The 27661-nt window shown below is 44.2% G+C and overlaps 2 protein-coding genes across 2 annotated transcripts in view; both read right to left on the bottom strand.

Annotated features, from left to right (window-relative positions):
* Nucleotides 1-9815: 9815 nt before the first annotated feature.
* Nucleotides 9816-13800, bottom strand: LOC307071304 (uncharacterized protein; the record flags this gene model as incomplete). Its single annotated transcript, XM_079730290.1, has 5 exons — nt 9816-10583; nt 10719-10925; nt 11208-11344; nt 11458-11643; nt 13707-13800. 5 exons carry the CDS (start codon nt 13798-13800, stop codon nt 9816-9818), a joined length of 1392 nt encoding a protein of 463 aa, XP_079586416.1.
* A 4268-nt stretch (nt 13801-18068) lies between these two features.
* camk2d2 (calcium/calmodulin-dependent protein kinase (CaM kinase) II delta 2) overlaps nt 18069-27661 on the bottom strand; it is a gene marked incomplete at its 5' end in the record, with an annotated part of 46092 nt that continues 36499 nt past the window's right edge. The window contains 9 exons of the mRNA XM_079758893.1: nt 18069-19492; nt 19662-19896; nt 22024-22118; nt 22200-22275; nt 22643-22663; nt 23342-23440; nt 24220-24268; nt 25237-25281; nt 27118-27177. Coding sequence (XP_079615019.1) covers nt 19664-19896; nt 22024-22118; nt 22200-22275; nt 22643-22663; nt 23342-23440; nt 24220-24268; nt 25237-25281; nt 27118-27177 — 678 coding nt within the window. The 3' untranslated portion in view covers nt 18069-19492; nt 19662-19663. The remainder of the gene's footprint in view (nt 19493-19661; nt 19897-22023; nt 22119-22199; nt 22276-22642; nt 22664-23341; nt 23441-24219; nt 24269-25236; nt 25282-27117; nt 27178-27661) is intronic.

Here is a 27661-nt window from a genome sequence, read left to right as displayed (position 1 = left end):
TAGTTAAATCCTGTATCATTGGGTCAAGACTTTTATTTTGATATGTTGCTAATGTGGCATTCCGGATATCCTGCAGCAAGTAGGTTGTGCACAAAACGTGTCCGCATTAAACATTTGTTATAAGTAATTTTACTATTGTCACTTATCTCTAGACGGTTGTTGAATACACTTCTGATATTTGGCATGGTATTGTTCTTTTATTTGATTTTTGACTTTCGTTTGGAATTTGTAATATTGTATTCATTTTGTCTAGGCGGACCAGGAAATGTTTAAAACCTGTCCTTTATGTTTGCTGACCCATTGTGCAGGTAACCGATAAGTTGTTTTAGTTTTATGTATGTTTAATCCCACTTGTGGCTTTGCTAGCACTATCTAAAATGTCTATTCTTTCCCGCCACTTTTGTGTTATCGCCGGTCGCCACATGGTCAGCGCACATGGTCAGCGCGACTCCATTTTATATTAGAGCAGAAAAGACGGTATCTGCTGCAGGCGGACCAGGAAATGTTTAAAACCTGTCCTTTATGTTTGCTGACCCATTGTGCAGGCAATAAAACCGCTGCACCCAATGCTGAGCGTCCGAGACCATGCTTGAAAGGAAAACAAGAAAACACAACGCAGGTTACACTGGCAGCAGTCTACTGTGTATGATCCACTGACTAGCTAATCTATCCAGTCTCAAGCTTTTGGTTAATTTATAATCACCCCCGTGATTCAGATACGGGCATTCATAAAGCGGTCCTAGTTAAATCAACCCTAAACGTTCGTTTTCAAAGATGTGCAACTCACCGAGTGGTTAGTGGTGTTTGCTGATGTTCCAAAACGAGTGTCTTAGCGAAATACAGTTTCTGTCGTGTTTAATTTTGCCATTTTGTATTCCAAATATCAAGCGGAAGTTAAGGAATGTTTAGCTTGGGTTGATTTAAGGATAATTTTATGAATGCTGACCATTCTGACGCAGGGGGTGATTCCAAATTAGCCAAAAGCTCGAGACTGGACCATTTATCAACATTTTGATGTCAAAAACTCTTTCATCCAAGACAACCCATAAAGGGAGCTTAACGTGCAAAATAGTGAACTTATACATACATGAACCCACAGGAGATACAGTTTACCATGTTTTTAAGTCAAGGTGGTGTTAACAGTGAGTTTACAGTCTCATTGATATGTAGCTAGCTAGCAATTCAGTTACTCAGCCAACAAGCTAGTGTTCAAAACTTACTGTTCTTTGTGTAACTTCAAATGTCGGACGAAGTTCGAAGTTGTCGCGTCTCCGTCTGTAATCTTGCTCCCGCATGTTTTACAAACTGCAATTATTTTTTTGTTTATCACCTCATAGTTTTTGTACCCAAACGAAACTACCTTTGGTATCATTTTTGCCTACTGTTGCGCGCGTTTAGTTTGTTCCTCTTTATTGTTTGTCTCGTACTTTGATTGGTTGGATGCTGTCAGGTCGAAACAACGTGGATCTAATTTGATTGGATGTCTTGCCATGCACACAGATGTACACAGGTGCAAAGGGAGAAAGAGTGATCAGTGTCGTGTGAACATACTTTTTAATCTTTGGGTTCGAGGAAAGTAGCAAGTCTTTTCAAGTCAAAAGGGTCAAGTCCAAGTGAAATCACGAGTCACTGATGTTAAAGTCCAAGTCGAGTTGCAAGTCTTTCAAGATTTTGTCAAGTCGAGTCTAAAGTCATCAAATTTATGACTCGAGTCTGACTCGAGTCCAAGTCATGTGACTCGAGTCCACAACTCTGCTACATATATATCCTACATAAACAATGTATGAATACATTAGATATCTATATATCTTGCCTTTTATAGACTGTATCTCTGACTATTGCTGCAGCAGCAGAGTTTATTCTGTCTTGACAATTTGTATTGATGTTTTGTATTTACTTTTAACAACATTCTTTCCTTAAATTATGTTTACAGTGATATGTTTACATTCTTTCCTTAAATTATGTTTACAGTGATTGTTTTATATGTATTTTTTTTTTGTATGTCGCTTTGGAATAAAGCATCTGCCAAATACTTAAACAACATATATAAACACTTGAAAGTTTTTATATCAGCTAAAACCACCAATCTGTTTCACTGGATTCAGATAAAACCAAATTCTGTCTTACCCAACAATGTTAGTATTGGAATATTGTTACTTGACTGACTCCATTTATATCATGGTTACAATTATACTGTTAAAGTATTGTCTTATACTTTGCCTAAAAGGAGAATGTGTCATGATACAAACCTGCTGATGGAATGTTTATTTGTGGATGGATGGATGGAATGGACTGGTGTTTGCAGGTGGGAATTGATAAAGGAAAATGATCAGACCAGAACGAGTGAAATTCAAAATATGTTTAAAAAATAAGAGAATAAAATACAAAAGAATTATCATGGAAAAAAAATCTATTGCATTAGGCCTGATTATCATGAATTAGGAGTGAAATTCAAAAAACAATAAAGAGCAGTCATGGTAAATGCAGACTGACCAATGTAGTCTATGCAAGGCAATGTGAATGTAAAAAATATCAATATCTGTGTTGGATTAAAACCCTGAAAGAGGACTGTTTTGCATAGCTTCTTCTCGCGCTTCCTTTGTGAAGTTCAAGAGAACCGAGTTTGGCAATGTGGTGCAGCCTTATCTTATGAAACACATACACAACCAATGATAACAAGTCTGAATAGTGGTTGTTGTTGCCAAACTGTGTTCCCCAAGCAGAAATACATCCTCTGTTCCAATCTCCCCTCGGACTTTATGCTGCTCCCTCGCTCCCCATTCCCACTTCAAGATGGCGGCTGCATTTCTTGCGTCCCAGCAGTCTATGTATAGGATGTCTATGTTAAAAACAGCAGGCTGAAGCTAGCACAAGTTCGATTCATGATGTTTTATTCATAGATGAATAAGAACATTACATAGTACCACGAGTCGGGTCAAGAATAAGAAGCGACAACATGATGGCTGCAATGAAACCGCCAAGTCCGCTGACTGGAAACGTAGATGCAAGTTGGAGGGCTTTCAAACAGCAGTTTCTGCTGTATATTGCAGCTGTCGGAGTGGACCGACTAGCAGATGACAGAAAATAGCCATGCTGCTCACTGTCGGCACAGAAGCAATAGAGATCTTCAACACTTTTGTGTATGCTCAACCCGAGGACAAAGAAAAGTTTGAAGCCTTGAAGAAATATGATGAGCACTGTCTATCAAAGAAAAATGAAACGTACGAGAGGTACATCTTTCGCTAACGCCTACAGCACCAGGGTGAGTTTTGATACTTTTCTTACCAACCTCAAGATTAAAGCTCAGTCCTGTAATTTTGGTGATCTCAGAGACTCCATGATAAGAGACCTCACGTTGGACAGTGCAATAAAAATATGTCAAGCCAGTGAGCTGGCACGACTAAATGTGCTGACTTTCAGAGAGCCTGCTCATGGAGCAGTGCGCGAAGAAGACGTAGCAGTGAACGCCATGGCAAAAAAGGAAAAGGAAAGCCGTGAAGCAAATTTAAAAACAAATATAACCGCAACCGGTGATTAACGGGGTCCGAGCAAAATTAAAAGTCAAGAACACTAATCGAAGACATATAAATGTAACATATTGTCATATTTAAGGAAAGATGTTCCACTTATAAACCTGAACTGCAGCCTCATTCACATGGTCAAAATGTCTATTGATAAGCACACAACATCCAGAAAACTCAAAGCACACATTTCTCAAGTGAATTTAGGGCTTTCTTCAAAGCATATACCTGAAAAATCTTTGAAATTCTGGGGAAATTAAACATTTTTAGTCAAGAACACTAACAGAAGATACATAAATATGACAGAGTTAGTTATGAAGGAAAAATGGTTAATGGAGATGTTCTCCTTAATGCCATACTGTGTCTTGGCAGACCGATTCTTGGAATGAGCCGGAATGTTGATTGCCTGATGAATTTCAGGTGCTGTTCAATGTTGTGTTTCTTAAATGAGTGGCAATGACAGAATGGCATGTTCATAATTCTATAGTCAGGATTCGAACCGTCAACCTAAAGACCACCAGTACATGGCATTATCCCATTGAGCCACTGACATTCCTGAACTGCATGAAGCCTCATTCACGTGGTGAAAATGTCAATTGATAAGCACAAAACATCAAGAAAACTCCAAGCACACATTTCACATGAGAATTAAGGACTTTCTTAAAAGAGTACAGATCTGAAAATTTGCACTGTTAATGGTATCCACCTAATGATAGCCGTATGGTAGTTATACAATAACAAAATGGTCATATAGGCAAAATGGGTTGAGACTGTGGATGTTTGGCTTTTCTATGAAATTGTGGGAAAAGTAAACATTTTTAGACATTAGGCGAAAAAGATGCATCTGATTTTAGAGATTAATATGATGAAAGAATTTTGGGTCCAGGTCAATCTCGTAAGGAGAAATAAAGCTAGTTCATATTATTTTTAAATAGCGCCAACTTTGGGTGCAGTACCACAATTTGGGTTTATTAGTAGTGGGGGTATTGGTATCCACCTAATAATAGTTGTATGTTTTTTTTATACAATAACAAAATGGTCATATAAGAAAAATGGGCTAACTGCTCCAACTTTATTGGCCAATATTTCTCAAATGGAACTAAGTAAAACAAATTCTGTTTGATTTTTGTGAGGCATGGTCTAAAGATTTTATGTGGCGATTTTGGTGAATTTTTGATTTTTGTAGCCTGTGAATCTTTTAATCATGTTTAGCTTTAATATGAAATTGTGGGAAAAGAATACATTTTATAATTGTATAAATGCGTCTGATTTTAGAGATTAATATTCTGAAAGAATTTTGAGTCCAGGTCAATCTGGTGAGGAGAAATAAGACTAATTCATGATATTTTTACAATAGAGCCACCTTTGGGTGCAGTACCACAAATTTGGGTTTATGGGTAGAGTTGGTTATTGGTAACCATACCTGAAAATTCAAGAGTTTTCGACTTACGTCATAGGCTGCAGTATGACTTTTACAGAATTTGAGGGAAAAAAAAACGTTACAGAAACAATAGGAGCCAAGCAGCTTTGCTGCTCGGACCCCTAATGGTTACAGGGTTAAAACCAGTGAAAAAGAAATGTTCACCTGCAAGAGATGTGGTGAGAAAAACACAGACCGAGACAATGTCCTGCCTATGGAAAAACATGTGCAAAATGTAAAGGACAAAATCATTATGCAATGATGTGTCTCTCTAAGAAGAAAAGTCACCGGGGTGTACACACAGTGCAGGAAGACACAGATGACAGCGATGATTTGAGTGACACATTTTTCATTAAAATGGTGTCACATGATGTCACTTTTCAGTCCTCAGAAATAAACAATATGGGTCAAACTGTAAGTACAGTCACAGATGATAAATGGACTGCTCCAATGTTAGTCAATGGGACAATTGTAACATTTAAAATTGACACTGAAACAGTAACCAAAGCTCACTTGATCAGTGAGAAGGATTTCAACACACTGACTTAAAAGCCTAAAAGATTCAGTGAAAGTCACACCTCTGAAGGCTTATATTAACCAGTGAATACAAACAAAAGGTGCATGGAGACTTAAAGTGACTGTGAAAGGCAAACGGCATAACATGCTGTTCATCGTTGTCCCTGATGGACACGAGTCACTCTTAGGAGACAAAGCATCTGAGGACCTAGGACTAGTAAAGAGGATCTATCAGATTAACACTGACAGCCTGACAGTGGTCAAACAAGGCAAACAACTGGAACACCAACAGTGTGAGGGAAGTTCAAACATTGTCAATGAATTCTCTTTGGTCTTCAAAGGACATGGGACATTACCTTACACTGTACACTGCCGTGCCTGTAGTGCATGCCCCAAGGAGAGTGCCTGCACCACTCAGGGCTGGCTTGAAAAAATAACTTGAGAGAATGACTCAAATTGGTGTCATTGAGCGAGTGGAAGAGCCCACAGATTGGGTGAACTCCATCACATGTGTCAAGAAAAAGAACACAGGTGCTCTAAAAGTCTGCCTTGATCCCAAAGATCTAAATGAAAATATTAGAAGAGAGCATTATCAGATCCCAAAAAGAGAAGAGATAATAACTGAAATGGCTGGTGCTAAGTTTTTTTAGCAAATTAGATGCTTCACATGGGTTTTGGCCGCTGAGGCTGGACCCAGAAAGCAGCAAGTACACTACCTTTAACACACCATTTGGGCCTTACTGTTTCTTGAGGCTCCCGTTTGGCATTATATCAGCGCCAGAGATCTTCCACAGAGCTATGGAGTCCATAATAGAGGGTCTGGAAGGCACCAGAGTGTATATAGATGACCTGGTTGTCTGGGGAAAGACAAGACGACAACATGATGAAAGACTGGAGAAACTCTTACAGAGAGTCAAAAAGAATGGACTAAAACAGAATAGAGACCTCTTTGGAGTCACAGAGTTGACCTTCTTGGGAGACAAGGTAACAAGTGAAGGGGTGGAACTATGGAAGAAATTAACCCTATATTCTATGGCAAATTATGATTATTGTCAGGCACATATATATATGTATATATATATATACATATATATATTAATGGTGGAAAATGGCTAGTCATCTTTCCCCTATAAATGGGGTCTGACATGAGTTGGGACTAAAATACTGATTCCACATGGAGGGTCCAAGGGATCAGAATGTACAAAAACAGTACCATAAACACAGGACTTTGAACCAATCGAACATGCTATTCTAAACATTTTCTAAACATTATCTGTATGGTCTGACATGTTATGTAAGTTTGGAAGATGACTTGCAAAAAGTGAAGATTTAAGGAGCAGGACGAGAATCATTCAGCAGTGTCTTTGCAAACCTGACTCGGCTTCGTTGTTGCTTGTTCGCGAGTAGCAATAAAGTCTCCTATCATACTTGACCTGGACTCCTCGATTCCTCAAGCTCTCTTAGTTTAGTTGAAGTGATAGAACTCGGTTATGCAAAAGTGCAAGCCATATTGGACATGCCTGCCCCCACTGACAAAAAGGGTTTCTTGAGAGCCATGGAAAGGATCAACTTCCTGGGAAAATTCATGCCTAATCTTACCTCCAAGACAGCATGTCTCAGGGAATTGCTACAGCACAATACAGTGTTTAAGTGGACTGCTCGACATGAGAGAGTGGAAACAATTAAAGGACACTGTAACTACGGAACCAGTCCTCACATTCTTTGACACATCAAAACCAACAAAAATCTCCACCGATGCCTCAAAAGATGGCTTGGGAGCTGCGCTGCTCCTAATGAACGAATACAAATGGCAACCTGTAGCATATGCGTTTAGATCAATGACAGAGACCGAGCAATGCTATGCTCAGATAGTAAAAGACACTTTGGGTCTAGTGTTTGGCTCTCAAAAGTTTCACAGTTATGTGTATGGATTACCAACCTTTATGGCAGAGACTGACCACAAACCACTCATCTCAATCAGAATAAAGAACCTCAATGACATGTCACCCAGAATTCAGCGCATGATGTTGGCGTTGTGGCGTTATGACTTTGAGCTGATTTACACACCGGGAAAATACATTGTGCTGGCATATGCTTTATCACGAGCAGCAGCACCAAGCAGTTGGTCAGCCCTAAAACTGAGGATGCTAAACACACATAAGCATTGTGACTGCTTCGCTCCCAACGTCAGATGTCATGTTGCAGCAAATCGTATGGGAGACGGTGAAAGACCCTCTGTTGCAGAAAGTGTCCCACCACATCCAAAATGGCTGGTCGAGAGGAGTCTGTCCGGGGTTCCACTCGGTGCGTGCAGACTTGTGTGTGGCTGGTGCTGAGACAAAACAGGATTGTCATCCCACAATCCATGCACAAGGATATGCTTCAGTGTATCCACGAGGGACATCTAGGCGTGGAGAAATGTAAGAGGAGAGCGAGAGAGGCAGTTTACTAGCCGGGCATCAACAAGGATATTGAGGAGATGATACCAAAATGTGAAACATGTCTCAAACATCATTACAAACAAGCAAAGGAGCCGATGCTGATAGCAGACCTACCCACTGCACCATGGCAAAAGGTAGGCACGGATTTGTTTCATCTGCATGGCAAAGACTATCTTCTGGTGATTGACTACTATTCTAACTATCCGGAAGTTGCACAGCTTTCCAGGAAATCTGAGTCTCATCACACACATTAAAGGTTTTTTCGCCAGACATGGAATTCCACAATGTGTCGTCAGTGATAATGGTCTACAGTATGTTTGTGGTGAATTTAGAGACTTTGCAATGCAATATGGATTTCAACATATAAACCTCTAGCCCCTTGTATCCACAAGCCAATGGACAGGCTGAAAAAGGAGTAAAAATCGTAAAGAGACTGTTGAAAAAGGCAAGAGACAGTAAGACTGATCCTTACCTTGCTTTGCTAAGCTACAGGGCTTCAACTCTTGAGTGTGGAGCATCCCCTGCTGAGCTACTCATGCGTCGCAAGCTGTGCACCACACTCCCACACATTCCAAACAACAAAGATAACAAACACAACAACAAGCTGGCTGACAAAAGGATGAGACTCAAGCACAGACAGAAAATGAATTATGACAAAACAGCAAGGGGTCTGGAACCTCTTCAGTAAAGGGATGTTGTGAAGATTGAGGACCCTGACTGCTGCGACAGGAAAGCAATAGTTCTCAGTGAAGTAGGACTCAGGTCATTTGTTGTTAAGACAGAGAAGTGTTAAGGAGAAACAGTAGGAGTCTGTTAAAGGCTCAGGGCATTGAACATCAAGCCGAGGAGACTGGATCTGAACAACTAGAGGATGGTACACCAGTAGCCTGTACTACGAACCTCGATTAGTTGGTTAGCGAGGTATGTTGCGCTCAAAGCCTGGGTTAGCTGGGACACGAAAGTCGATCTCTTTTAGCGTCGCTGTATCCCCATGGTGACTTATGCTCTCAACCAAACCTGGTCAGGAGCAGGTTTTCAGCTAAGTCTATCGGGTTGGATCGGCGTAAGTAGCATCTTAACCCCTCCTTTGACAATGGCGTCACCATTACTGGGTGTTCCCGTGGACCTCGTAGCCTATCGTACAGGGGTCTCTTCGACAGAGGCTCTTTCGGGACCGATCCCTTGGCATTGCCTGAGAATATTTGAGATACAGGTTCTCATCAGAGGGTATTCGCTATTTGATCGTCCTTGTTGGACCTTATTCAGAAAATGCTTGTTGCGCATTGTGTTTCCGTGAGAGAGTAGGTAGTGCGTCAGTCTTGAATTTCTGCATGCAGGGTTTGTCTCCCGAGTGACGTGCATTTATGTGAAGCTTAAAAAGTCCCAATTCCCAATTCATGAAAGGTTATGGAATTATATTTTTGTGCTTATTTCGAACTTGAACCCATATTCTCAAGGCCGTGCTGGCACCACATCTATTGGGGTAAAAGGCATGATGATAGACCGGCAAGATTTGAACCCCGGTTGCTGGCGTTCAGGACTTATACTAATCCACTATGCCACCGCATACCTGCAAACTCATTTGGGTTGAAAAAGGTGACAAACTAAACTGTTGTAGGGTGGTCTGGGGGCATCCCCCCAGCCAAATGTTGCAATTTTAACATGTAAATTAAGCATTCTGGTGTACTCCATGAAGAAAATAAAGGGAAAAGACAAAATTTTCTTATGGTAAAAATGGCACATTTATTAACCCATAAACTGGTCAGTTAAGAACATTTTAAATGTGAAAAGGTCTATCAACTATAACCATTATTTCTGCTGCCACATGGGGGCGCTATACCACACATGAACATTTAGGACAGGTAAACAGTAAATCCCATTGGCCAAATTTGGCAATATATCAACATAATATTAATTTCATTTTTTCATCCTTTTGGCCTGGACAAGCCTTTCAAGGGCCCGTTTTCTCTGCTTGGCAATGTGCCTCTTTCGGGCCACACTATCGTTCTCCACCGCCTCTGCCCTATTACCAGCAGCACTGGTAGATGGCTGGCAGCCAAACTCAACCCTCCTTTCCCTGATTTCAAGCTGATTTTCCTGTCGTTGGGCTTTGTCCCTAGTTCCAGCTGCACTAATGTTGGAACACAGCCTCCTATCTATCTCCCCAAACTTCAAATCATCCCTTCTGAACATTTCCACCCCAGTCTGGTTCCTGATCTGCAAAGTGTATTTAACAGTCTGTACAGCACTGAGGGTGGAGATTTTCATTGATGTTGATCGTTGATCAATGATGTTCCCCATGACACTGAAGGACGACTCAACCAGGGCACCATGGAAAATTGAGAGGGCAGCCTTGACTGCCTGACACAGTGCAGGATACTTCCCTGTATTGAAGACGACGGCCCACCACTTGACAACATCCTCTCCATTCTGAAAACTGGGAAGCGCCTGGTCAACATTAAAACGCAGAATTTCTTGGTCTGTGTCAGCATCTGGTGGCAGCAGGTGACCCATCATTTGTGTGAGCTTCCTCAAGTTGACCGTGGTTAGGGAGTGCCCTCTCACAATTGGGTCCACAGCTGACAAAGATTGCAGAGTTTCACTCTGCAAAGGCAGCTTCTTTTGCAGGTATTTTGCACAGGTTTTGTATGCCTGGGACACTTCCTGCAGGAATGGCTTCAGCAGCTGAAACAGATCAACAATACTTATAGTAGGTGGAATTATATGGAAAAACGTTACACGTTCTTGGGCACCCCTAAAATGGAGATACACCATACTGAGTATGGTGTCATTTGGTGTCATTCATTTTTATGTACTCACAGGATGTTGTGGATGTTCTGATCTGAATCTACTAGCCTCCCATCCCACATACATCTCCCTCAAAGGTAGCAGCTTGTTGTCAAGTTCAAGAGTAGCCAGGGATTTGGGCATCAGGTTCAGGTGTTCAGATTTGACAAAGCAGGCCAGGAAGTTCATGAAAACTTGCAGCTGTTTGTCATGCAGTGTATGGACAAGTGTCTGTCTGCCCTATAAAGAAAATAACATTGTGGTTCAATGCACAAAAAAGCACACAAGGAATGCATGCCAGTTATATCTCAGGAAAAGTATTAGGATTCACTGGGATCACTTTGCTATGAAAAAGCATAACAACATAATAAGGAACTGCAGATACCCTGTGCTCAAAGCAAATATCATGAATTATTAGACTTCGGGTTGGCATAATTTATTTTTCTAGACCCAGGTCCTATCATAATCCAATTCTCATAACTCTTTTTGAAGAACCTGATGAACATTCAATGTTCAACTCACCTGGAACACCATGACATATTCCTTCAGTATTGACAGCACTCCTGTGTAAACACTGAGGTGCAGCTCAGTTATGGTTGCTTCATGCCACACCTTCCGAATCACCCTCTTCTTCCGGTCTTTTCCCAACTGCGTCATTGCTGGAAAAATCAAAGGCATAACAAGGTTCTGTACAAAACCTAACAATCCTTAGGTAACCATAGTGCAGGTAGGCAATCACAAAACCAAGGAGAAACAACTGCGATAACCTTACCTTTTTTTCTGAGGTCCTCGTGAAAGTACCGAATCCGTTTCTGCGCTTTTTCGTTCATGTTGAAATCGGCAAATAGCTGCTCTAGGGGGTCCTTGTAGAGGGCCTTGTCTTCCTTGTCCATGAAGCCGTAGTAGAGAACCTTGTATGCAGGGAGAAGCCTCTTGGTGCTAATGGCAACATCATAAGCTGATAGCCAGCGATGCATAACAAACCTTTTGGGAGCTGTACTAGAAATTCCCATGAACTCGCATATCTCATTTAGGTACGCCAACTGAGAAAAGAGAGAACGAGTACATCATTTCCCCCACCCAAAGGGCTTAAGAAAGATACATACATACAATGACAGTAGGCTAGGTATGAAATAATGTTAATGATGTAGATTAGAACGTATGCCTTTAGATCTAGAATACACATCTAGAAAATGCACTCTCCCAACAGATAAGTATACAACAGGTATGTATAGCAGCAGATATGTATAATGTAAAGATGAAATTAGTTTAGTGTAGAGGAAAGCATTGCAGATTTGGCTTGCAGATACTACTGAATGGTGCGCATCTGGGGGGATTTAGAAGTGGGTATACGCAATACTGACTGAAAAATAAGTGGGTATACGCCATATACCCGCGTATACCCTGGACTACACCAGTGGTCCTACATATTAATGGGAAGAGGCAGATAATATGGTATGTCTTTTTTGTAGACTAAATGCACCAGTTGAGTGAACTGTTCTGTGTTGCATTATAAAGTAACTTGAGATGTGAAATATTGTGTGAAATCTGGAGTAGAGTAAGCCTTCGAGCAGTGTCCTGAGTGTAGAGTAAGCCATCCAGCCATCCATGATAACCATGGGTCCCTGAGTAAGAAAGAGATTTATTACCTATGCATCAACATTGTCCATTTCTTTAATCCAATAAAAAACAACGATAATCACTACATCCAGGTGAAAGCTGCGCCCCAGACCTGCTCCTTGGCAGAGGGCGCACTCGCCTGCTCCACCTTCGCCCTCCACTTCTGGGAGCCTCAGTGGGAACCCTATCACAGCAAATGAATATCCCAAATACTTTTATTCAATGATCATGGAAGAAACCTTCAAAAGCGAAGAGAGTGGGGATCCCTCCTCCAAGGGATGGTTAGGAGTGCAATGGGTGCCATTATTGTCACACCTAACAGTATTATAAGCAAACATTTTAGGTACAATTAAAAAAATTCAAAATGAGCTGCTGCTGTCTGATGAGCAAGCTGATAGCAGGATCCCATGTTTCTCAACAGCTTTCTGCTTTCCCCCTTTCTAAATCAAATGTAGGGTTAGGGTGGTGTGACGGTCCTAATGTGGATTATAGAGATTACTGTGGCCTGGCTCATGTCACTGTGGTGACCCACAACAACATAATAAAGACATTCACCAACCATTTCCTTTAAGGAAAAGGCTTTTGGGATAACAGTTTGGGTTTACGACAGTTCGGGTAAAAGGGTGTTCTGGTTTACGGCTGTTACGTTTTGAACTCATGCTGGAGTAACTTGTTTAGTTTTAAGTGGAGAGTAAAGCTGACTCGACCCATCTCCGTCTCTTGTCTCGTCATTTACCGCACTCCACAATTGGTGACCCCCGACGCGAGTTGGATACGGCTGGATTATGTTGCACATCGACGGTGATAACAACGCGCCCGCTGTGGCGCCGGCCGCCGCTGGCGGCGCGGCTAACGACGCGGCTAACGTCGGCGCTATCTATGCTGCCACCGTCAAGTTACCAGACTTTTGGCAGCACAGCCCACGGTCATGGTTCCAACACATCGAAGCCCAGTTCCAGCTGAGAGGAATAACGCAGGACGTCACAAAATATTTCCACCGGAGCTGGAGAAGGCGGACCGCCTGCTTTCCCTGAACGGCCTGGGTGACGGCAAGCCATCCGAGTTGATGGAGAGGATGCTGGCCGTGCTGGGCTCGGCGGATCCCTCCTTCCTTTTCGCCCACATATTCCTGCGGCAACTTCCAGCACCCGTGCGCACCGCTCTGGCCAGCTCCCCCCTCTTTGCCTCCAAGGACTACCGGGCGGTGGCTGTGGAGGCCGACAGGATTTTCCTCGCCAGCAGGCAGCAGTTTGTCCATGCGCTGCTGCCCCCCCAGCACACGTCGGGCCAAGGCCAAGCAGTGTCGCCAGCCTTGCAGTTTTGGGGCCCCGGGAAACGTCCGGGCCAGCGCTCGTTAACAGCTGTGAGCGCTGGTCGGGACTGCAAGCTGTTGTTCGTCACTGACGCCTTGTCCGGCCGGTGGCTGCTGGTCGATTCTGGGGCTCAGCGCAGCATCCTGCCGGCGACGCCTGTAGACACTGTGGCTGGCGGCCATGGCCCCCCGATGGACGCCGCCAACGGCACACCCATTCGTACCTATGGCACGAGGTATGTGGAGGTGTGTTTCGGCGGCCGGCGTTTCGGCTGGGATTTCGTCATGGCTGCCGTGTCTACGCCACTCCTGGGGGAGGATTTCCTCTGCGCCTACAGGCTGCTGGTGGATGTAACGAACTGCCGCCTGATCGACGCCCTCTCTTTTGCTTCGTACCCCTGCACGCTGGAGGGTGTGGGGGGGCTTTGTCTTGTGAACACGTTCGCCACCGGGTACCTGTATCAACGCCTGCTGGCTGAGTTTCCCGACATCACCACGCCCACGTTTTCATCGGCTGTGGCTAAGCATGGTGTGGAGCACTACATCACCACGGTTGGCCCCCCGGTCTATGCACGGGCCCGGCGCCTCGACTCTGCCAAGCTCGCGATCGCCAGGGAGGAGTTCACCACCATGGAGCGCCTCGGCATCGTACGCCGTTCCAACAGTCCGTGGGCCTCCCCCCTGCACATGGTGACCAAGGCTGATGGCGGTTGGCGGCCCTGTGGTGATTTCCGTCGCCTGAACAACGCCACCACCCCCGACCGGTACCCGGTACCGCACATTCAGGACTTCTCCGCCCACCTGGCCGGCGCCGCCATCTTTTCAAAGGTGGACCTGGTACGCGGTTACCGTCAGGTGCCCGTCCGCCCATAGGATGTCCCTAAGACGGCGGTCATCACGCCCTTTGGGCTTTTTGAGTTTCTGAGGATGCCTTTCGGCCTCAAGGGCGCAGCACAGACGTTTCAGCGCCTCATGGACTCTGTGCTGCGGGACATGCCGTTCCTGTTCATCTACTTGGACGACATTCTCGTTGCCAGTGCGTCTGCAGACAACCAACTGACGCATCTACGGCAGCTGTTCGGTCGGCTCAGTGAGCATGGTCTCATTGTCAACCCGGCCAAGTGCGAGTTTGGCCGGTCCTCCATCACTTTCCTCGGCCACCACGTCATCCCGCAGGGGGCGGTTCCCCTCCCGGCCAAGGTGGACGCCATCGCCAGTTTCCCACGCCCGCGCACTGTGAAGTCCCTGCAGGAGTTCCTGGGTATGGTGAACTTCTACAACCGTTTCCTCCCCCATGCGGCCCAGCTCATGCGACCCTTGTACAACGCCTTACGGGGCAGGAGGCCGGCAGACATGTTGGATTGGTCCGACGGACCAATCCAACATGAGATGACGGCTGCTTTCAATGCTGCCAAGACCGCGTTGGCCAACGCTGCTCTGCTGGCGCACCCGTCTCCGACCGCCCCTGTTGCTCTTACTACGGACGCCTCTGATTACGCCGTAGGGGCTGTGTGTGAGCAGTGGGTGGGCGGAGCCTGGCAGCCGCTGGCCTTTTTCAGCAGGAAGCTCCGTGACACCGAGAGGAAATACAGCGCCTTCGACAGGGAACTCCTGGCTCTTTTCCTCGCCACCCGTCATTTCCGTTTCCTGTTGGAGGGCCGTCGGTTCACGGCTTTTGTTGACCACAAGCAGCTGACGTTCGCCATGGCCAAGTCTTCGGCAGCAGCGTCAGCTCTCCGCCATCTCTGAGTACACCACGGACATTCAGCATGTGGCCGGCAAGGACAATTTTGTAGCCGACTGCCTCTCTCGGGTGGTTATTGGTTCCGTCCACTTGGGCCTCGACTACACAGCTATGGCTGGGGATCAGGCTACGGACTCTGAGGTACAGGCCTACAGGGCGGCCCCCACGGCGCTCCTCATGGAGGATGTGGTATTTGGCACGGCCAACACTACGCTCCTCTGCGACGTCTCCACTGGCCAACCGCGCCCCATGGTGCCTGCTGGCTGGCGGCGTAGGGTCTTTGAAACGATCCACGGCCTTTCCCAACCGGGGGTGAAGGCCTCTGCCAGGCTGGTGGGGGCCAAGTTCGTCTGGCCGGGCCTGCGGAAGGACGTCAGGGCCTGGGCCGCTGTCTGTGTGGCGTGCCAGCGTGCAAAGGTGACTCGGCATACCAAAGCCCCCTTGGCTCTCTTCAAAGTGCCGGAGAGGCGTTTCGACCATGTGAATGTGGACCTGGCGGGCCCACTTTCACCCTCCCGTGGTTACACCTACCTCCTCACCATGGTGGACAGGACCACCAGGTGGCCAGAGGTGGTTCCCCTGTCTTCCACTACAGCGGCTGAGGTGGCCCGGGCGTTCGTTATGGCTTGGGTGGCCCGTTTCGGCACACCGTCCGACCTTTCCTCAGACCGGGGGCCGCAGTTCACGTCGGAGCTTTGGACTGCGGTCGCCGAGGTCCTGGGGGTGAAGGTCCACCGTATCACAGCCTATAACCCACAGAGCAATGGGCTTTGCGAGCGGTTTCATCAAGACATGAAGGCCGTGCTCAGGGCCAGCCTTACGGGCAGTGACTGGGCTGACCGCCTCCCATGGGTTATACTGGGCCTTCGCTCCGCCCCCAAGGACGATCTTCAGGCCTCGTCGGCAGAGCTGGTGTACGGCCAGCCCCTGCGCGTCCCTGGGGAGTTTCCTCCGGACGCCACGGCCCCGTGGTCGGCTGCCTCCCATCGTGCTGCGTCCCGGGACATTGCGGACGCTTTCGTTCCCATTCCAACGTCTCACCATGGTCTCCCCCGGTCCTACGTTCCCAGGGATTTACCGTCAGCCAAGTACGTTTTCGTCCGCCACGACGACCACCGTACCCCGCTGCGGCCCTCCTACGATGGCCCCTTTCGTGTCTTGGAGGGTGGGCTTAAGAACTTTGTTGTGGATGTGGGGGGCAGGCCTGAGCGGGTGGCTATAGACCGGCTCAAGCCTGCTCATGTGGATGTTGGCGAACCGCTCCAGCTGGCTCAGCCCCCGCGGCGGGGGCGCCCGCCTGCGGCACCCTCGAAACCTGGCCCTGCGGCGGCCTCGGCACCTGCTCCTGCCTTTTGCCCTTCTCCTGTTAGGCGCAGCTGTTCGGGCCGTCTGGTCCGCCCCTCTAGGCGTTGATTTTTCTGGGGGCTGTTATATGCTGCTATGTTCTGTTTAACACTAGTGGGTGTCCTATGTTCTCTGTAGGTTCCCTGTCGGGTCTGGACCTGTTGGTTTGGGTGAATTCTGGGGGGGCCTGTGTGGTGACCCACAACAACATAATAAAGACATTCACCAAGGGACTGTTCCTTTAAGGAAAAGGCTTTTGGGAGAACAGTTTGGGTTTACGACAGTTCGGGTAAAAGGGTGTTCTGGTTTACGGCTGTTACGTTTTGAACTCATGCTGGAGTAACTTGTTTAGTTTTAAGTGGAGAGTAAAGCTGACTCGACCCATCTCCGTCTCTTGTCTCGTAATTTACCGCACTCCACATCACTTTGATATATTATTTGTGGGTCTAACTCTGCAGATATAACCATTGATTAAAATATCATTCATAAGAATGAATCAACAGCCAAATTAATTATTCTGGAATAATAGTAGTAATGTATTTAATTGTATTCACTTCAAAATATTCAAGCACTAATTGTATGTCTTGGTTGACATTTTAGGAGTTCATCTAAACTTCTTTAAATGGCTTTGGTTATTACAGCACAGCTGGCTTGTGGTTCACCAACTTCAGCACATAGCCTACTCATCACCATCACCAACGCTTTTGACGGGCCTGTAGTCACATTTAGATGAAGGTGGATAATGTTTTTATTAAATGTATGATTCAACCGAGTTAAAAATGTACATCAGAAGTCAGCTCTGTATTGAGCGCAGTGGACTCTGCTACATGCTGTGTTCAGGTTAATCTGGGAAGTTCCATTGTTACAGTATAATGTAGGCTACAATATAAGGTTGTACATTATGTGATGTTTTTGGGATTATTTTCTTATCCATTATGTTGCTTCTTGTATATTCTACTCACAGCCACAAGATGTCACCTTTAGACTGTAAAATACAGGCCTCATCAAGAATCTTTCTTAACAGGCAGTCTCTTTGGCATATTGAATGCAATTGTACTTGTCCTTGAGTATATTTAAACTGCATTGGTAATGTATATAAGGATGGGAAAGTATGGTTGACATATTCTTTTTTTTATCATCACTACAACTTTCTTGCCTGTATTTGTTTACCTTTAATGGAAATGATAATGCAATTATGTATATTGATGGCATTAAATGTGAAATATGAAACCACAGAAAATAACATCAGCAAACACAAAGTTATCACACCTTAGTTGATTTATTTAGTTCTTAAACATGTTCAGCCAACTGTTGCCATGCTGGCAACAGGATATAAACACCATATAAGGAGTGGTGCATTGCATTGACATCATAATTTACCCTAAAAAAGAAAGGAGGAATAAACGAATGAACAAAAGAGAGAACGAGAAGGAATGAAGAGGACCCAGGCTTCGCTGCGCGTGGCTCGGGGACCTGCACCGACTCGTAGTGGAAGTAGTTATCCTCAAGGAAGACGTCACCGAATCTATTGCACCACCCTCAACTCCTACCGCTACTCTCCCCGCAACTAGTTCTGCTCCGTAGGCCCGGCGGGCTAGGCTCCAGGTCCCAGTCCCAAGAGTCTTCGGCGAGGCTGCCACAACTCTCCAGCACGTGTGTTAGCTTCATTCCTGTGATGTGTGAACACACCCGAGTGTACAAAGGAGACGACGGGAATCATACACACAGTCGTACAATACAATAAGTACAAACATTATGAAAATGAAGAAATTCTCGTCATATTATTATTTTTTATACAAAATGTTAAGGGGTGCTTCAACAACCAAGAGTTAGTTGTACTCTCCTCTTAAATATTTTCATGTTTGATATTTGCACTGGATATGTATCATAAATGTGATTGTTTTTTAAGACGGCTCCATGGTAGTGGAGGACAGCAGGGACATTGGAGAACACGGAGGACTGATGCACAACAATAACAAATGCAAACAAACAAGTCAGCGATTCACAAATCAAACAGAAGATATTATAGTGTCTTACTCACAATACCCCCCCATGCACTACACAATAAACTTGATTTTTCATATGTTACATATATGCTACATTCTCTTATTTCTTATTTAACTGATATAAAGGCAAACATCTTAATGCAAAGTGTAAGCTGCTCTGCTTTACTTCATAATTAAATTAGTTTTATAGGTTGAAATCTGACGATTTAAACAGTATGACTTAGCTCATTGCAAACATAAATGTAGCTGATAAACTCGGTTTACGTAAACTCTTAATTTCTCTGATAGCAAGAATAGCAATTTTCAACTTTTGTTTTATATCAACAATCACAATGTATATATATATACATCACCAGAACTAAAGCAAGCTTAATTTTAACATTCTGATCTTTCAAATGTTTTGTATTGCACACACATTATTACACATAAAAATACAGAACTAATTTTTGGGAGAGGATAAAGTAGTAGAATTTCAACATCTCTATATATCATATTTAAAATGCATACCAAAACATCTTAAAAAAAACAACAAAAGATAAATAGAATTAATATGCTCATTTGACAATGTCCAAATATGGTGTGTGTGTGACCACCAGTCAGTGGTTTGAAGGATGTCCATTAACAAAATGCAGTAAAACGTATTAATACTCTTGTCCTGTGCGATGTCCTTATTGAGGGCTTGGGTTCTGATAGTGGTCAGAGGTTGGCTAGTTGACTGACCCCTGCAAAGATTTTCTGATGGGATTTTTTATTTATTTACCAAATCTTCACATCCCATTATCTGCAAAAGACAAGAAAAAACAAGTTAGAGTAATGCACACACAAATCAGAAAGCGCTAACTGCTGCTATCACTAACTGCTACTAGCGCTAACACTCCCCGGCAACACATGCGCTGCCTGTTCCTTGACAAGGTGACGATGAAGATGATGACCATAATGTGGGCACTTGCCTTTACTGGGAGGGCACACTGGGGGCGCCGGAGCGGTGGAAGTGGATGTTCTGCCACTTGGCGTCACGGCGGTGCCAGACGCGGGTCTCCTCGGACTGCATGGTGCGGGGCATGCCGCTGCCGTCCATGTACTGGGTCAGGCGGATGTAGGCGATGCAGGCCGCGTTCTCGCCGATCAGGTGCACGTGGGGGTTCAGCAGGATGGTGTGCACCGGCTTGTTGCCTTTAGACAGAGCTGGGGGAAGGAGGGGAGGGGGGAATTTACATTTACGTGACTACTATACGCTAAAAATACCGGGAAATATCGGAAGTGATGGCTAGATTAGTTTTTTCTTCTTCTCAGTCGCATACCCATTGTGTGTAGATCCCATTACAAGTATTGTCTGTATCTATGAAGGCCTACCATCTGAGAGTGAAGTACTAGTTCAAGTTAAAGTGTAAAATGGATCTGGGATATGTTTAGTATGATAACGAGTTGGGATGTTCGTTTGGGAGCTAAAAGGTGCATGTATACGCAAGAATACATTAAGTTGGCTGTTTTTAGCCGATTCTACCAAAACGCTATAAATTTGGAACGATTGGGGCATGTGTTATGGTAAAAACTAAATCATTTTAAACCACTTAAAAGGCTAAAAGTAGCCCGACACTTTTTGGTAGTATAATAAGGGTCTTAACATATAAAACGAGGCATTGATAACTTTGTAAGTGTACAGATTGTTTATTAAAAAGGACATTTTATACACACAATACCATCAGTAGTTCACACAGTAGTAAACTATCTGTACACTTATAAAGTTATCAATGCCTCGTTTTATATTTTAAGACCCTTATTATACTACCAAAGAAGTGTCGGGCTACTTCTAGCCATTTAAGTGGTTTAAAATAGCGATTTAGTTTTTATCATAATACATGCCCCCATCGTTCCAAGTTTATAGCGTTTTGGTAGAATCTGCCTTTTGCTCCCAAACAAACATCCCAACTCGTTATCATATTCAACATATCCCAGATCCATTTTACACCGGATTTGTCCTTTAAATTGTGTAACATGATTTCTAGAATAAAACATATTGATCATGTTAACCTCAGTAGAGGAATTGGCCCTGCAAAGTCTGTCTGTGTGTGGGGGGATGTATTTGTATATATATTTCAATCAGAGCACTTACATTTAAAGTGAAATATTTATAAGCCAGGGCAATACATTTGTATTTGGCAGTATGGTTCTATTACAGCATCCGAGCAGCCAGGCCCTAATGGGCGGGGAGCGCAGCAAATAAACCCCCATTGGAGAACAGAACTACCAGCAACATGGTATTCACATCAAGTAAATTGGTTTATACAGCCCTTAAATCCCTGTTCCAAAGGGATTGTGTGACACCCCCTTACCCTAGCACCCAAAGGGCAAGGAGGCAACCTCCCTCATGTCCCCTCATGTCAGGGAAACACTTCGGCAAGGAACACAGAAGGAGGCCTCCCTCCTCCAGAGATGGTTAGGAGTATGATAGGTGCCTTAATGGCTAGCATGTAATGGTTGCCTAACATGAAAGTGGTTGAAGAAAAGTTGGCTGGGTATTACCGATGGCAATTTCCCTGCAAAAATGTTAATGGTTGTACGTCAATAAATACAGAATCACAGACACATAGTTTTCCCTACTTGACCTGATTAATAAATGAAATATATTATTATCAATCATCTAGCACCAATTGGATTTCCCAGAGGGATGTTAGTTGTGTGCCTCAATCAGATGTCGAGTGATTAAGGTGAGATTAAGTTGTTTTCACTGCGTTATTAATGGCAGGACCAAGGACGTTTTGCCATTGCAACCACTCCTTATAACTTCAGTGTTCTCCTGGGATAGTCCATAATGAAGAATGAATAAATGACCTAGCATTGGACCAGTAAGAACCTGAATATAAAATTAGACGTGTGAAGGCAAGCCTTTGGCTGCTTTTAATCACATACCTTTATTACTCTTTTTTACTCAAATATATATTGATCTGATATTGATTCCTACTTAAGGCTGCTAGGTAAGATTTGAGACTTGTTAAGTGAGTCAGAAGAAAACAGCAGAAGAGAGCAAGATTCATAAACTTGAAATGTCCCCTCCCTCTCTACGTCTGTCCGCCAACTGTTGCATTGCACTCAGTTTTGATTGACAGGCTAGATAGATTCCCCGAACCAATCAGGGAAGAGACTGCATTTTACTCACTCATAGCTGAAATATGGCCAGGCCATTTCTAACAATACCTCAACAGTTTTATTCCTTATTAATGACACCCATCTATTTATGCCACAAATGAACTTATTTAACCTATTTTTGTGTCTGTGTATTTCAGTAGAAATGGGGTGAATTAGCCAACTCACCGTTGTCAAAGTAAAAGCGGTGGAAGTCATGTCCTTCCACCAGGTTGCCCAGGGCTTCAGGCTCAAAGGAAGTGAGCCCAGGGTCACAGATCTTCCTACAAAAACAAAAATAGCTTTGTCAAAACACAGTGGAGACTTGAACACGCAAGCAAAAAAGGGAGAAAAATCCAACTTACGCATAAGCCTCAAAGTCTCCATTGTTGATAGACTCGATAAGCTGCTCGGTGACTTTGATTATTTCCTGTTTGCGAGCTACAACACAGAATTGAAGAAACGTGTCAGCTGGGTGTTGAAACGGTGTCACGGATGCAGGTGTGAAGGCACCACCAAACAATCAGGGGTGGGTTCTAGTCTATGAAACACCAGTAGGCTATATCAAAAGTTATTAGAAATGGAAGGCACTGGTTAAAAAGGTTCTCCACAAATGTATAGTGTTTTATTTGGTAACAAATACGACAACACAAAGAAAACAGCGTCTCCCATGACTAATAGTGACAGGAAATGTAGGACGGCACAATTCCTTTCACCAAACAGAGCGCAAAAAACACGAAAAGAAACCAATGTTCGGATGCACTTGCTTTTACGGATGCTGTTTTCACTAAGAGATGTTGACAATTACCTTTATTGTTATTGGAGCAGGCTGGGGATAGTGAGAAAATGACTTACAATTAACCCAACAAAGACATGGTCATCATGTGGTCATGTGCTTAAGGTGTCCTCTACTGCCGTTGCCTTCAAAGCCATTCGGAATATGTTTGCTGTACTAAGCCCAATAGGCACTGCCGCTATGTGATGGGGTGAGTATCACCAGCTGTTGTTCAATCTAAATATTTACTGCTTCATCCCTTTGCATAGAAAACATTGTATCCAATCATATTTATGTTGGTTAAAATGGAATTTAAAAGAGAAGGCTGACGAGAGCAATAGGCTTTGCAAGGCATTGGGTTTTATGGTGGTTTAGCAATAGATTCTTTAAAGCAGAAGGAAAACTGAACAGGACAGGGAGTTGGGAATGGTAACAATGTATTAAAATTTGTATTATGTAACTATGAACAATCTACAGGAGTAAATCACTTTAATGAACATTGTTCAGAAGGTATCATGATAATATTATGACAAAAATATGTTTAATGCCAGAAGGGAATCCTGGAGATTTGAGGGGTTCAAGGACAGGGATGGGGATACGTGACTATGGGTGGGAAACAGTTTGATGACAGTGGGCTCACAGGACTCCAGAGTAGACTATGGGGGGACGGGAGCGGCGTATCCATGGGATGAGGAGCAGGGAGTCTCCCCTCCCCTCTCAGAATGGACTTACTCTGCACTGAGGAGGTGGGACTCTGCCTTGGCTCAGACATCTGGGAAGAGCGGCCCTTAGAGCCCAACAAACTGCCCACTAAGCTGCCCAAGTGCAGGGCTGGCGGACGTGCGGTACGGTCGGTGGGTGCACGTGGGCGGAGGCCATGAGTGGGTGGAGGGCCATGGGGTGTTGTATATGTGTGTGTGATTGTGTGTATGTGTGTGTTTAGTGTTGATTAAACAGTAGATGTGAAGCCCGATTCGGTCACGTAAAAGGTCAGAATTAGGTTAATATAGGTATGTGTTTGCATGTACACAATGTGATTGAGTATGTTTGTGCGTGTGTGTGGGTAGGTATGTGTGTGTGGGGGTGCGAGTGTGTGTCGTGTGTTTCATGTGTGTGTGAGTGTGCAAGTGTGTGTGTGTGTGTGTAGGGGGGTGTATGCACATGAGAGTAAAATCAGAGACAGGAAAGTCAGAGAGAGAAGGCACAAGAACAAAAATGAATATGCCCAACAAAACAACAGAAGGGAAGGAAGGAAGAAAAGAAAAGTGTTTCAGAAAGAGAGAGAAAAGCATTCCATAATACTTAAAACACTAACAGCTGTGTTCCCAATTTAACCTCAAAGTTGTTGTGACAGAAATGAGGAGGAGAGGAAACACTAACAGAGAAAAGCGCTGCCAGAGGAAAGATGAACAGTTATAGATCAATAGTTGGGCACCGTTGATGGAGAAATGAAATCAAAATGATGCAAATGAGCGTGCAGCGCAGTGACTGGGGGACATTTGTGTTGACTCCATCAGTGCCATGTGTGGGCTGTGTAGGAGAGTAGCAGTGGTGGGGGGGGGGAGTATTAGCACCAGAAGGGGCGGGTGGTCGGGACCCCTCCCACTCACCTTTCACATCCTCATCCTCTATGGTGGTGTTGGCACTCTCAACCGACTCCTGGGGGATGGAGGAGAGAGGATGTTTTAACATAAGAGATATGCAATACTTGCTTGTATGGTATTTAGAAAGCTATATTAGACCAGACATTTGCCCAGACTCGCTGGTCTTATGGTTGGGATTTTGCCATTTCTCTGAAGTACGCAAATTTGCCAACACAAGGTTTTGGATACCTTCCCTTTTTTTTTTACATCATCTAGTGGTGAAGGAAAAGGATATTTAATCTGAAGATGTGAGCTGAGGTTTTAGAGATGTACCCTTATCCCTGGCCCGCTAAAAGTGTGGATTGTTGTCTTTCAATAGAAAGGGCATATGAACAGACTGATACATTTTATTTCATTCCTTTCATTGATTGCCATTCAGTTTAGATTGTAAGTGAACCCCCTATTTCAGCCCGAATTTGGACACTATGAAATGTAAAACATTGCGTTTTGGGTAGTGAGTACTAGGAAGCAGGGGAGGTGTTATCCCCATGGATACGTCCCATGGCAACTTGGGATTCTTTTTCAGTACCATTGTTTTGTATGTGCATTATAATGAGCGACTTGTATATTAAATGCTTCAGGCGTTATACGTCTCTGATACCAACATCAAAATCGTCCGCTGCCCAGAATGAGCTTCACTCATCTGCACGTCCACACACACACCATGGCATTATACAAAGAGCGAACTTAAAGGCAGTTCAACGTCACATAGAGAACGCTACCCGCCTTCGGAGCACAGTAGAACATTCACAGTAAGAGTGCAGATTGGCAGCAACATAGGATTTGACTTCTGTTTTCCCTAAATTACGCTCTTGTTTCAGCAACCATGATAAATGGCATCGATTACAATGTTGAAGATCTAGAAGACATATTACTATGCTTAAAACCAAAAAAGAAAACAATATGCATGAGTTTTTATATAGACAGACAGTCAGTAATAGTCAAGCGAATACATTTAATTTAAAATGTAACAATCATTCATACCTTGTTTCCGTCGACAGGGTTGTGAATGACAGTGGTCTGTGGCTCCTGCAGTGAGAGGAAAGCAGATAAGGCTTGTCAGGTAAAATAGTATTTATCTTGAAGGCGGAAATATGAAATGTCTGTGTGTGTGTTTGAATGAGTTTTTTTTTACATTGAACGTTACGTTTGTAGTGAGTATCTCTCTCTCTCTTTCTCTCCCTACAATATATATATATATTAGGGCTGCTCGATTATGGGAAAAATCATAATCACGATTTGGTCAATATTGAAATAACGATTATTCAATCAATTATATTTGAGTTTGAAAACATGTATTTATTCAGCATGTCTTTCCCAAAAAAAAAACTTTGTACCTGAGGTCTTTGAAATTTCGCCTTAAAAATTACACTAAATGGTCAAAAAGAGAATGTTCCAATCTAAAGTAAAATACAGATATGTATCCAGCTGGTCTGGCCTTTCTATAAAACATTAAAAAATTTAAAAATAGATAAATAATAATAATTAAAAAAAGGTCGAAAAACTTGGTTACGTTAATTGCGTGATTGTTTGACGCTAAAATCGAAATTGCGATCAAAATTTGATTAATCGGCCAGCCCTAATATATATATATATATATATATATATATGTGTGTGTGTGTGTGTGTGTGTGTGTGTGTGTGTGTGTGTATATATATATTTAGGCATCTATAAATGTATCTATACATCTGTATGTGTATCTATCCATCCATCCCGGGTAGTGTCCTTCACATGTTGAGTTATATCTGTGTGTCCTCCATTAACAATCCTTCTCATCTCCTCCTGCTGTGTTGTGTGTTACCCTCTCTCTGCTCTGTGCGCACTGCCCCAACGTGGTAACAACATGTACTGTCGACCATGGCTCCAAGGGTGTGTCCATACCAATGACCGGCTCAACCCTTTATAACACTCAGATGGATTACATTAGGCTATTACATCCAAAGACCAGACCGCATTTGTGTGTGTGTGTGTGTGTGTGTGTGTGTGTGTGTGGGTCTGTGTGCGTGTGTGCGTGTGCGCACATGAGACAAAAATCAACCAAGACAATGTGACGGTGTGTGGGCGTGTCCATGCGCAATCAACAGGACAAGCAAGCAAGAACACGGAGAAAGCCGATAACTTCATGCGGAGCGTCAACACTTCACGTGGTCATGCACAGACACAGAAACAGACACGGGCCTGGGAGGAGCAGGAGCTCAATCTTTAACCCTACGCACACCCACACACACACACACACACACACACACACACACACACACACACACATATACACACACATGCTTCTGTAAACACTTCATCCCTGTGCGTTGTATGTCAGGCAATGCGGTCCAGGAGAAGCAGGCGTGGCGGAGGAATGTGAAGAGGGAAGCAAGCAAAGAACGGGAGGGTTTGGAGGTAGAGGTTGCCCCTTACTACAGCTTCAATTATCCTTATTGTGTACTAGTAGTAGTGTTATGACCGCTCAATAAGCACACCAGCTGAGCCAAATACAAACCGCTACTGAGGCCTGGCTTAATGTTGTGCTACAGCCCTGTAGCATCAGCTACTGCTGGTTCAACCTACTGCATTTAATGGATTTACTGTATTGGCCATGCATGCACAATTGTGTTCAGTTTGCCTTGCTCATGCTACACACTAAGACAGAAGGCTCAAGACGTTATATTTCATTCAGGGATAAAGTGAAAAATGTGTCCCTGATTAGTGAGATGACCATGTTTAGTCGCCGATCTACTGAGATCCGACAGTCGACTAACCACCGTGCTCTACAGGGTCACGTCTGGGTGAGCACATCAGGGTTAACCCATACCTCCTAGGCAATGGGTGGGGGGGGGGGGGGGGATTTGTTGGTGGGGGGTGTATGTATACCAGTGCAGGGGCAGGGCCTGTCTCTTTGGGGCTGGTCACTGTGTTGGCTTTGTTGTTCACCTGTGGGAGGGGGGTGGGGGAGGGGTGGCAGTGTAGAGGGAACATGACACAACAATGTATTCAGACACACCATTCATACACACACACACACAACACATTCATACACACAAACACACGCCAACCCCAGGGGTTCCACACAGAAAGTAGGCCTCCTAATGAGCTGTAATCCCTCCACTGACGGAGCCACTTCTCTGTACCAAGGGAATTCTCTGGTAAGTATAAGATCCACATCGAATCCTTCCAATTCGACGACACATTTAGCCATAATTCACATTCTCAACTGGTCACTGATAGGGACGCATTCTATATTGCCAGTCTCTCCACACCTAAGTCTAGATAGCTATTTAGTACAAAAGCACACTAAATAAGCTCTTGATTAAGAATACTAGGAGGAGAGCAGCATGGGAACAATGGATACCAACTTGTGAAACGGCATTTGAGATTTACTTCAAGGATAACGCACACACTGTTGTTCTTTCCCCCC

Source organism: Pollachius pollachius (genome assembly GCF_949987615.1).
Source record: "Pollachius pollachius genome assembly, chromosome: 2".
Classification (NCBI taxonomy): Eukaryota; Metazoa; Chordata; class Actinopteri; order Gadiformes; family Gadidae; genus Pollachius; species Pollachius pollachius.
This window is presented reverse-complemented; position numbering and strand designations above follow the sequence as displayed.